General features: G+C 41.9%; 1 protein-coding gene across 3 annotated transcripts in view; it reads left to right on the top strand.

The window, feature by feature from the left end:
• The window catches only part of LOC135508374 (gastrula zinc finger protein XlCGF57.1-like), a 39,067-nt gene that overhangs the window by 13,276 nt on the left and 13,564 nt on the right, over nt 1–12,227 (top strand). The window contains exon 4 of one of the 3 annotated variants that reach the window (XM_064928512.1): nt 9,339–11,725. The exons of 1 other annotated variant lie outside the window; for it this stretch is intronic. In XM_064928512.1, coding sequence (XP_064784584.1) covers nt 9,339–10,858 — 1,520 coding nt within the window. In that variant the 3' untranslated portion in view covers nt 10,859–11,725. Of the gene's footprint in view, nt 1–5,885; nt 8,833–9,338; nt 11,726–12,227 lie in introns of those variants that run through there. One more of the 3 variants, XM_064928513.1, reaches the window with a different exon arrangement.

Genomic DNA, 12,227 nt, shown 5'->3' with positions numbered 1-12,227 from the left:
ATCATTCAGTTTGGTCCCTAAGATGAGGTTCTAATCTCGTTCCTTGTACTTCATAGTACAAAAACACAAACTAATCCAATGCATATATCAATTGTCAACTTTAGATTCTCAAGTAAACCCCCTCTTGACCCCACTCCTGGACAAGCTCACTGAGGGGAGTGACTTGCGCACAGACATTGTGGAGACAAGTAATTGGTTTCCCATGAATCACGCCTTCCCTTCACATGGTTTAAGAATGGGTAAAGACACATTCACATATGAAGACAATGTTCCATTCTGTCCTCTCCCTTTCTGATATTCTGCATAGCACCAGGGACATGTGAAAGACAAGCCTGACCTCTCCCCTCTCTGGGCCCCAAGTGACTGAGCCCTAGCTGAGGGAAAAGTGCAATTGCCAACACTAGTCCAAAGTGATACATTCTAATGACAAGTATCTCACGTAAGCATATTATGCAACTAAAACATCTTAATTATCTATGTTACCCAACTAATTCTGATTCATCCGCCCCAACCGTTCTGTGGCATCCATAAGTCTAAATATTGCTGTTACATTGCACAACCTTCATTGTTATGCCATAATTACGTAAAATTCTGGCAAATTAGTTCGCAACAAGCCAGGCAGCCTAAACTGTTGCATATACCCTGACTCTACGTGCAATGAACGCAAGAGAAGTGACACAATTTCCCTAGTTTATTGCCTGCTAACCTGAATTTCTTAACTAAATATGCAGGTTTAAAAAATATTTACTTCTGTGTATTGATTTATAAGAAAGGCATTAATGTTTATGGTTAGGTACATTCGTGCAACGATTGTGCTTTTTTCGCAAATGCGCTTTTGTTAAATCATCGCCCGTTTGTCGAAGTTGGTTGTGTTTGTTAGAAAGAAATGGTCTTCACACAGTTCGCAACGAGCCAGGCGGCTCAAACTGCTGCATATACCCTGACTCTAGAATGCAAGAGAAGTGACACAATTTCCCTAGTTAAAAGAAATTCATGTTAGCAGGCAATATTAACTAAATATGCAGGTTTAAAAATATACACTTGTGTATTGATTTTAAGAAAGACGTTGATGTTTATGGTTAGTTAGGTACACATTGGTGCAACGACAGTGGGTGCGCTTGTTAAATCACCCGTTTGGTGAAGTACGCTGTAATTCAATGATAAATTAACAGACACCGCAACGCAGGACATGCTAGATAAACTAGTAAAATTATCAACAATGTGTAGTTAACTAGTGATAATGTTAAGATTGATTGTGTTTTACAAGATAAGTTTAATGCTAGCTAGCACCTTACCTTGGCTCCTTGCTGCACTCGCATAACAGGTAGTCAGCCTGCCACGCAGTCTCGTCGTGGAGTGCAATGCCATGATTGGTGTCCATAAATGCCGATTACCGATTGTTATGAAAACTTGAAATCGACCCTAATTAATCGGCCATTCCGAATAATCGGTCGAGCTCTAATCATGATACGCAAGTTAAATTACCAAAATCGATTGTGAATCAAGTATATTAATTTAGGGGCAGATCGATACAGCTGTTGCTAACCGCTGCAGTCAAACAGTGCAGTTCAAGAAGAGTTAAGGAACATTGAGTTATTTTATCTGACATGCATGTGGTCCACTTATTAGCTGGTTCTTTGTAGAGATCTTACCAGGAGTCACACAAGTGTGTTCCTCCACTCTGATAATTAATCCACAGATAAAAAGGCAAACCTAGTTTTTAGTTAGTTAAACCCATGTGGGTTTGCATCTTCCTGATATCCAGTAAGGAGGCGACTTGTGGTGCATCTCCAATAGAACCAAGCTATGAAGATGCTCGTTAATGCATGTGAGCAGTGTGTTTTAAAATGATTTGATGTATGTGCACATTTATTTAGCAACTCTCGGTCACTCAACATGGCCGGTGTGGTGTGCGTGTTAGGCTAGATGCAGCTATACACAAAATATATGCTCAACCAGGGCTGTAGCTACATATGAGGAAACCGATGTCCGGACCTCAGTCATTTTTCAGAACAAAAAATCTAATGAATAGTTTTGGGGGAACTGTTGGGTTCTCAACTTACTGTTGATAGTTAGAATAGTAGAATATACAAAGTGCAATTTTGAAACTTGGTTGTGCATCAGCAGTTTTCCTCTTGTTATGTCGCTCACTGACAGTCACTCAATTAGTCCATGTCTGTTAACATTTTTTAAAAGCTATCTTACCTTGTTGTAATAATGGGCGAATTACTGGCTGGGCACGCAGGACACTGACCTCCAAGGGGGCCCCCCATTTAATTTTGTTAGTCACTCTCACTAAGATATCATATTAACATGGCATAAGTCATGGCAAAATGTGTAGAATTTCAGGAAAATAGCTGTAAATCTGTAAAGCAAACATATTTGTTCACATGTTTCTGGTAACAGAAGAGTTTTTAAATTGTATAGAAATGCAGTAAATGAGCTTTAACTTAAATATCTATATTTGGACCTCACTAAAACTCAGACCCTGGCTACGGCCCTGTGATCAACATGTTCGTACAAGCTTTGGTGTCGTAACAGTATTGCAACATAAGCATGTTTGAAGATTCTAAAGTACATGTTCTGAGAATAGGCCTATACTGTCTACATCCCCGCCAGTGATAACACATATAGCAAAAACAACAAGCAAGTCATCAGATATTGAATGACCTTGTATTCAGATGAACTCCTTTGGATTTAGAGGATAATTATTTGCCTGTGTAGACAAACCAACTGTATTGTTGAATACTTCACAATGGGATTGAAAAACCTTGTAGGATGTAATCATTTAGCTTTATCCACTTTTATTGAATCGCTGTGATAAAACTGTCATTCTGATCTTGGAATGTTGTGATCACAGCATGTGTGTATAATTTGAATATCCAGACTCAACTCCAAGACATTATTGCTCGAATGTTACAATGTTCACCCCCCAGGTAGCTGGGTTTGTGTTGTAGTCATCCCTTGACATGTGATATGCTTGATGTTTGAGTTTGACGGCTGTCAAACTCCGATTACGCCCATACATCACAGGCTGTTATCGTTGGACAAATTCGTTTTGCGTCCGGTTTCAAACCCTCAACATTCTGGTCTGAAGTACAGCACGCTATCGACTGTGCCCAAATGTATTAATTGGGGTTGTGGCCGACTGGCTAAAAACACTATCAATTGGAATCTTTAACATGTGGAAAGGGGAAAAGTATTATTATTTGTTTTTCACAAGCTTTTTTCAAACTTTACTAAAGAACTGTCTAATAGCCGAACTAGGTTTGACCCCCCCTCCCCAACCTGCAACAAATCATTTGTATCTACCTACAGATGGTTAATGTTCTGGGGGGAAAAATATATATTAATTGGTCATGGCTCCTGAGTGTCGCAGCGGTCTAAGGCACTGCATCTCTGTGCAAGAGGTTTTACTACAGTCCCTGGTTCGAATACAGGCTGTATCACATCCGACCGTGATTGGGATTGGCATAAGGTGGTGAACAATTGACCCAGCGTCATCCGGGTTTGGCCGGGGTAGACAGTTGTAAATAAGAATTTGTTCTTACCTGACTTGCCTAGTTTAAACAAAGGTTAAATTTTAAAAACAAACTTGGCATTATTCACAGCGCAATCAATAGGTGAACAGTGGCTAGTGCCGTTATGCTGATGTGTAACCGAAGAGAGAGACCACGAGTTGGCACAGAAAACTGGGATGGATCCCAAGGCAAATATGGCTTACCAGTGAACCTCCGGGTGTTCATTAATACTGTCTCAGACATTTCTGTCCATGACTGGCATTGAAGACAGAGTTAATGAGTACTTGTGGTCACTGAGAAAGTCTGGACATGGCCTGCTCTCCCTTATGTAAGGAATTAGGCACTTTCCCATGTTTACTACAGTATGTACTGTAGGCTATGTTTACTTGTCACACTGCACAGTAGCCTAATAAACAAATGCAGGTGGCTTATATCTTCAAAATGCTTTAAATGCTTCCAAATGTAAAAGCATATACTGTACAGTACTGTATTTCTTCATAAGCTTCTTTATGATTTTGTTAATAAAATAATTATAAAAAGTCTTTCAAAATGCAGGTGTTGATTTAGTTATGGATCCATAACGAATTACTATGGGAATAAATATCACTGATTTACAGAAATATTGGAACAAAGTTGTCTAATGATGGAAACAATTCAGAATCCTATTATGATGTAGCTTTCTTCTGACCGTCACGTTGTACAGCACCATATTTTCCATGCCATCCTAAAGGAAACCCCCGAGGGTTTCGTTTTTCTCGGAATAGAAACACCATAATATGAATCAAATTAATTAAGCCAAATTTCTTAATCCCATAGACAGTTGAAGTCGGAAGTTTACATAGACTTAGGTTGGAGTCATTAACTTATTTTTCAACCACTCCACAAATGATAGTTTTGGCAAGTCTGTTAGGACATCTACTTTGTGCAAGACATGACATGACACAAGTCATTTTTCCAACAATTGTTTACAGACAGATTTCACTTTTAATTCACTGTATCACAATTCCAGTGGGTCAGAAGTTTACATACAATAAGTTGACTGTGCCTTTAAACAGCTTGGAAAATTCCAGAATATGTCATGGCTTTAGAAGCTTCTGATAGGCTAATTGACATCATTTGAGTCAATTGGAGGTGTACCTGTGAATGTATTTCAAGGCCTACCTTCAAACCCAGTGCCTCTTTGCTTGACATCATGGGAAAATCAAAAGAAATCAGCCAAGACCTCCACAAGTCTGGTTCATCCTTGGGAGCAATTTCCAAAAGCCTGAAGGTACCACGTCTACTATTGTTTGTACAGATTAACAAGTATAAACACCATGGGACCACGCAGCCGTCATACGGCTCAGGAAGGAGATGCGTTCTGTCTCCTAGAGATGAATGTACATTGGTGCGAAAAGTGCAAATAAATCCCAGTACAACAGCAAAGGACCTTGTGAAGATGCTGAAGGAAACGGGTACTAAAGTATCTACATCCACAGTAAAATGAGTCCTATATCGACATAACCTGAAAGGCCGCTCAGCAAGGAAGAAGCCACTACTCCAAAACCGCCATAAGAAAGCCAGACTACGGTTTGCAACTGCACATGGGGACAAAGATTGTACTTTTTGGAGAAATGTCCTCTGGTATGATGAAACAAAAATAGAACTATTTGAGCATAATGACTATCGTTATGTTTGGAAGAGAAAGGGGAGGCTTGCAAACCGAAGAACACCATCCCAACCGTGAAGCACGGGGGTGGCAAAATCATGTTGTGGGGGTGCTTTGCTGCAGGAGGGACTGGTGCACTTAACAAAATAGATGGCATCATGAGGAAAATTATGTGGATATATTGACGCAACCTCTGAAGACATCAGTCAGGAAGTTAAAGCTTGGTCCCAAATGGGCAATGACCCCATACTTCCAAAGTTGTCAAAATGTCTTAAGGACAACAAAGTCAAGGTATTGGAGTGGCTATCACAAAGCCCTGACCTCAATCCTAAAAGAATTGTGGGAAGAACTGAAAAAGCATGTGCGAGCAATGAGGCTTACAAATCTGACTCAGTTACACCAGCCATGTCATGAGGAATGGGACAAAATGCCTTGTGATCTGTCTCACGTACCTTTTTGCAAACTGTGTTCTGTCATGTGCCTTTTTCTCAGGAGTGGCCTCCGTCTGGCCACTCTCCCTTAAAGTGCTGTAGAGACTATTGTACTTCTGGCAGTTTCTCCCATATCAGCCATTGGGTTCTTGGTCACCTCCCTGACCAAGGTCCTTGTTGCTCAGACGGTCAGCTCTAGGCAGAGTCTGGGTAGTTCCATATGACGAAGACCACCATGCTCTTGTAAACATTCAACACTAGACATTGTTTTCTACCCTTCCCCAGATATTACTCGTCACAATTCTATCTCGGAGATCGACGTACGGGTTCGGGAGAGACGAAGGAACCAAGCTGCACTGCTTCTTAACACAGCGCGCCTCCAACCCGGAATCCAGCCGCACCAATGTGTCAGAGGAAACACTGGGCACCTGGTTAGCACGCACTGCGCCCGACCCGCCACAGGAGTCACTAGTGCGCGATGAGACAAGGATATCCCTACCGGCCTAACCCGGACAACACTTGGCCAATTGTGCGTCGCCCCATGGGCCTCCTGGTCGTGGCCGGCTGCGACAGAGCCTGGGCTCGAACCCAGAGTCTCTGGTGGCACTGCAGTGCCCGAGACCACTGCGCCACTCGGGAGGCCCCTAGAAATGTAAATTTAATCCAGTTTGGTTAGACACTATTAGTGGTTAGAGCGTTGGACTAGTAACCGAAAGGTTGCAAAATCAAATCCTCGAGCTGACAAGGAAAAAATCTGTTTTTTTTTCTCCCCAGAACAAGGCCGTCATTGAAAATAAGAATTTGTTCCTAACTGACTTGCCGAGTTAAATAAAGGTGTAAAAAAATATATATCTTGACAAATGCATGAATTGGACCATTTTCCTGTCCTTTTAGGGGTCAGGGAAATGTATTGAGTAAAAAGTACAGTATTTTTTTATATATATAAAATATAAAGTTGATATAAAATTGAAGATGGGATGATCTGTGTTCAATACAGGAAAAAAACAATCTCAAGCATGCTTTCTGGTCACGCACCTCTATCAAACAGTACACATGAAGTGACCCTCGTTCAAGATGGCAGTACTTCATTACACAAAGGAATAACCCCAACCAATTTCTAAAGACTGGTGACATCCAGTGGAAGCGGTAGGAACTGCAAGCAAGTCCCTTAGAAATCTGGATTCCCAATGAAACCTCATTGAAAAGAGGGTGACCAAAAAAACAAAACAAAATTCTGAATGGTTTGTCCTCGGGGTTTCGCCTGCTACATAAGTTCTGTTATACTCACAGACACGATTCAAACAGTTTTAGAAACTTCAGCGTTTTCTATCCAAATCTACTAATAATATGCATATCTTCTCTTCTGGGGATGAGTAGCAGGCAGTTGAAATTGGGCATGCTTTTCATCCAAAATTCCAAATGCTGCCCCCTATCCCAGAGAAGTTAAGTCTAATGGCCTTGATAGAAGCTGTTTTTCAGTCTCTCGGTCCCTGCTTTGATGCACCTGTACTGACCTCACCTTCTGGATGATAGCGGGGTGAACAGGCAATGGCTTGGGTGGTTGTTGTCCTTGATCTTTTTGGCCTTCCTGTGACATCGGGTGGTGAAGGTGTCCTGGAGGGCAGGTAGTTTGCACCCGGTGTTGTTATGCAGACCTCACTACCCCCTAGAGAGCCTTCCAGTTATGGGCGGAGCAGCTCCCGTACCAGGCGGTGATAGCCCGACAGGATGCTCTCGATTGTGCATCTGTAAAAGTTTGAGTTTTTGGTGACCAGCCAAATTTCTTCAGCCTCCTGAGGTTGAAGAGGCGCTGCTGCGGCTTCTTCACCACAGCGTCTGTGTGGGTGGACCAATTCAGTTTGTCCGTGATGTGTACGCCGAGGAACTTAACTCTCCACTACTGTCCCGTCAATGTGAATAGGGGGCTGTTCCCTCTGCTGTTCCCTGAAGTTCACAATCATCTCCATTGTTTTGTTGACATTGAGTATGAGGTTATTTTCCTGACACCACACTCCGAGGGCCCTCACCCCCTCCCTGTAGGCCGTTTCGTCATTGTTGGTAATCAAGCCTACCACTAGTGTCGTCTGCAAACTTGATGATTGAGTTGGAGGCGTGCATGGCCACGCAGTCGTGGGTGAACAGGGAGTACAGGAGAGGGCTCAGAACGCACCATTGTGGGGACCCAGTGTTGAGGATCAGCGGGGTGGAGATGTTACCTTCCCTCACCACCTGGGGGCGGCCCATCAGGAAGTCCAGGACCCAGTTGCACAGGGCGGGGTCGAGACCCAAGGTTAGAGCTTAATGACGAGTTTGGAGGTGTTAAATGCTGAGCTGTATTCGATTAACAGTATTCTTACATGGGTATTTCTCTTGTCCAGATGGGTTAGGGCAGTGTGATGGCGATTGCGTCGTCTGTGGACCTATTGGGGCGGTAAGCAAATTGGAGTGGGTCTAGGGTGTCAGGTAGGGTGGAGGTATGTCTATAGAATGCTAGTGGATTTATATTAAAAAGCAAAGTGAAAACAGCATTGTTGTCATCAACATTGTTGCATGTGCTGCATTGACCATGCAGACTGCATGCAAATGTCTTGTTGCTGAGGAACATCAAATGTGCTCCTTGGGTGACGGGGCGTGGCTAGGTATGTGTGGAAAGTGGCAAGAAGAGAAAGATCGAAGAGACATGACTCAAGTAGTGAAGTAAACTATAAAAATTGATATTACACATGGCGTATCACATTTAACAAACCAAACATTCAAATTCCAGTATAGAAGGTAATGTAAAAACCCAAACTGGTCCCTGTATCAATACAGTATCATAAAATACTGTATACCGCCCAGCCCTAATATATAGTAACATGTTTTTGCAACATTGTTGGTCACTGTAGGCCTCTTTCATGAACACAGATTAAAGGACAGAGACTCCACTTTTTAACCTGCTTTGATCAATTCCAGCACCAAACCAATGTCTTCATATGAGAAAGGTGTTTGTGGTTAAAAAGATAAGACTCCCCAAAACATGCTTCTCTGTGACATAAGGTAAGATTAAAAGTTCTTTTCAAATCCTGCAAAAGGTTTCTAGCCCAAGGGAGGGTATATTCCTGCTCCCCACATCATCGCAAATCTCATGGTGTTTGGCAAGTTGTGAAGGAAATTTTCTTGTGTGAAGAGACAGACTTGAAAATGTTAATCTTGTCTTTTGCGTCATAAACAATCAAACCTTGGTTTTTGCTTGTGCTTGTTAAAGATATGAGGGGGGGGGGGGGTCTTTAGGACCATTTTGCAGAATGCACAGAATATGTTCTTTAAGTTAAGATAGGAGATGGAGCCAATAAATCATGTTGGTTGGTTTTTATGTAGCCGTATATAGGGAACGCCTTTGGAGAGCTCACTTCAGATCAGAACAATTTATTAATTTAAGATTGGCTTTGAGTGTCCTTAGGTAGAATTTCCATGACAGTGTCTTAACCTTTGATGTCACCGGGGTAGAACTTCTCTACAAAACTTAGAAATGTGCTGTTTTCACATGTTAACTGGTATTGTGCTGGAGATAATGAAGATGACGTTGAAAAACCAGTTTCCCTTTAATCCTGGACTAAATACTGTCAGATTTAAATATCCTAATACAGTTTTGGATTTATCGACCTGGCTTGATTTTCTTGATTTAATCTGTCTTTAATTAAACTTTCTAAGACATTGATCTGTTCTTTTATCTAACCCAAGACTGTTTCAATCACACAGGACGGAGCCCTAGCCGCAAACAGCCGAAGAACAGAGAGAGCTTCTCTACATCAGTAAAGCCTAAACAACAACAAACATTTTTCACGATTAAGATGCACCACTGTAAACAGTGTGGGAAAAGTTTTAGTGATTATCAAGATTTAAGGAATCATCAGAAAGTGCACAAAGGAAAGTCCTACCACTGCTCTGACTGTGGAAAGTACTTTTCTATCTTAAGTGCTTTGAGAGTTCATCGGACAGTTCATACGGGAGAAAAACCTTACTCGTGCTCTGAATGTGGGAAGAATTTTAAGCACATGGGAAGCCTACGAGAACATCAGCTAAGACACATGGGAGAAAAACCCTTTAGCTGCCCTGACTGTGGAAAGAACTTTATAACACAACGTTATCTGAATAAACATCGGCGAACTCATACCGCTGAGAAGCGATACCCCTGTCCTGACTGTGGGAGAGGCTTCACTACGGCAGGACTTATGAAAAGACACAGAAGAATCCATACTGGTGAGAAGCCATACCAGTGCTCTGACTGTGGGCAAGGATTTGCCAGATCCGAGGCATTGAAATCTCACCAGCTTACTCATAATGGAGAGAAACCTTATTCTTGCCCTGATTGTGAGAAGAGTTTCAGCTCATCGGCGGGCCTGAAGTATCATCAAATGAATCATACTGGAGAGAAGCCCTACCACTGTGCAGCCTGTAATAAGAGATTCAAGTCAGCTTCAAGTTTAAAGTCTCATCAGAGGACGCACACTGGAGAGAAACCTTACCAGTGTCGTGACTGTGGGACAACATTCTCCAGTCTCAGTAATCTTAAAATACACCAGCGCATTCATTCTGGGGAGAAGCCTTACTCTTGCCCTGACTGTGGAAAGAGATTTTCTGCAGCATCCTCTGTACAAGCACACCAGCGGTCACATACTGGTGAAAGACCTTTTCCATGCTCTCATTGTGGGAAGGGCTTTACCATAAAGGCACATCTTTTGGTACACATGCGGATACACACTGGAGAGAGGCCCTACCACTGCACTTTCTGTGATGCAGCCTTCTCCTCTTCAGGTCCCTTGGTGAGGCACATGCGAATACACACTGGGGAGAAACCTTATAACTGCATTCATTGTGACAAGAGCTTCAAAACCTTGCATGAAATTACTGGTCATACAAGGGTGCATACAGGAGAGAGACCTTACCACTGCTCTAAGTGTGAGAAGAAGTTCAAGGGCCTGGGAGACTTGAGAAAGCATGAGCACACGCATACTGGAGAAAGAGTAGCATGTGGTCAGTGTAAGAAGACCTTTGCCTCCAAAGGAGGATTAAGGTTACACAAAATGTCACACACAGGAGAGAAGCCCCACCACTGCACTGTCTGTGGGAAGAGATTTATATCAACTTTTCTTCTGAAAACACACAATAGAGTGCACAGTGGAGAGAAACCGTACAGTTGCTCTGACTGTGGGAAAACATTTTCCCAACTGGCTAACTTATGGACCCACCAGCGCATGCATACTAGGGAGAAACTGTAATGCTGCTCTGAATGTGGAATGTTATTTATATCAAAATCTTGCTTGAAGGTGGACTTGGTATTCCATAGAGACAATCAGCCTTATTCCTGTGGCCGGTTTGGAAAACCAAACACACACCCAAGCCTATTGGCGAAAAACGGTTCCAATGCTCCAACTGTGGTAAAATGTCACCACATCAGGCCTGAAGTCATAAGTATTTGCATACTGGAGAGAAGTCTGAAATGTCTTGGTTGTGGAAAGGGTTTTGCATTATCACGTCAGTTGAAAATGCATTACAGGGTTCACAGTGGTGAGAAGCCTTACATGTGTAAAGACTGTGGGAAGTGTTTTCCCCAGTCCTCTAATTTGAAGTGTCATCCGATACAACACACTGGAATAAAACCACACCGCTGCTCTGACTGTGGCAAATGATTCACCTAGTGCAACATTGGTGTGTGCAGACTGGAGAGAAGTCCTACCACTACCTTGAATGTTGAAATATCTTTTCAGTATTAAAAGAACACAAGCGTGTTCACTCTGGAGAAAAGCTTTACTGTTGCTCGGACTGCAAGAAGGACTTTGCACAACTTTGTAATTTAAAAGAAACACCAGAAAACATCATGCAGTAGTCAAAGCTATTGAACCAATTCAATGTTAGTGGTTGATGTAGAGTTATTATAGCTAAACATTGTTATGCTTAAACTTATGCTATACAAAACTGATTTGGCTTAACAGATGTATAATTTTTTATTAATGACAGTTTAATCGAACATTCCATGTGGTTATAATATGATTTCCTATGCAGCTCAATAGTAATCTACTATGAATAATTTGTATGGTTTTCGTACCAAACATTCATAAAGTTATTAAATGCTCTTTAACCCTGAATTTATTTTTCTTCACTTTTGTCCCTCTGGCCTTGAGTGTTCCTAAAAGCTGATTTGTGTGTGTGTGTGATACATTTAATTTAGTGAGCTTTGATTACATTATTGTAACAAGTGCTGTTTCGTTTGCAAGAAATTCCAGGTTGCAGGCAGAGGTGGTGCAGAAACGTACACATTACTTTGAATTTCAAGCAATGTCGGATGAAGTGCAATTTCTAAGTCGTCTTTACAAAAGCAGTGTTAACTAGTGTATTGGGGTGTTAAAGCTGGAATCCTTAAATGCCCCATTCAGTCTTTGTAATTGTATTTTTAAATCACCACTCTGTTGAATAGATCAGTGTTAATTTAATGAAAACTCCATGTTTAATTTATTTACCTGAGCCTCCTTTGGTGTTTGAAATGCTCAGTCTGATCTTGTGGGTGTTAGGAAATGAATGTGAAGATATTGATATACATAGGCCTGATTGGCTGATAGGATGGTCTGGAGCCTTTACCCAGATGAACAG

This window comes from Oncorhynchus masou, chromosome 21 (assembly GCF_036934945.1).
Source record: "Oncorhynchus masou masou isolate Uvic2021 chromosome 21, UVic_Omas_1.1, whole genome shotgun sequence".
Taxonomy (NCBI): Eukaryota; Metazoa; Chordata; class Actinopteri; order Salmoniformes; family Salmonidae; genus Oncorhynchus; species Oncorhynchus masou.
This window is presented reverse-complemented; position numbering and strand designations above follow the sequence as displayed.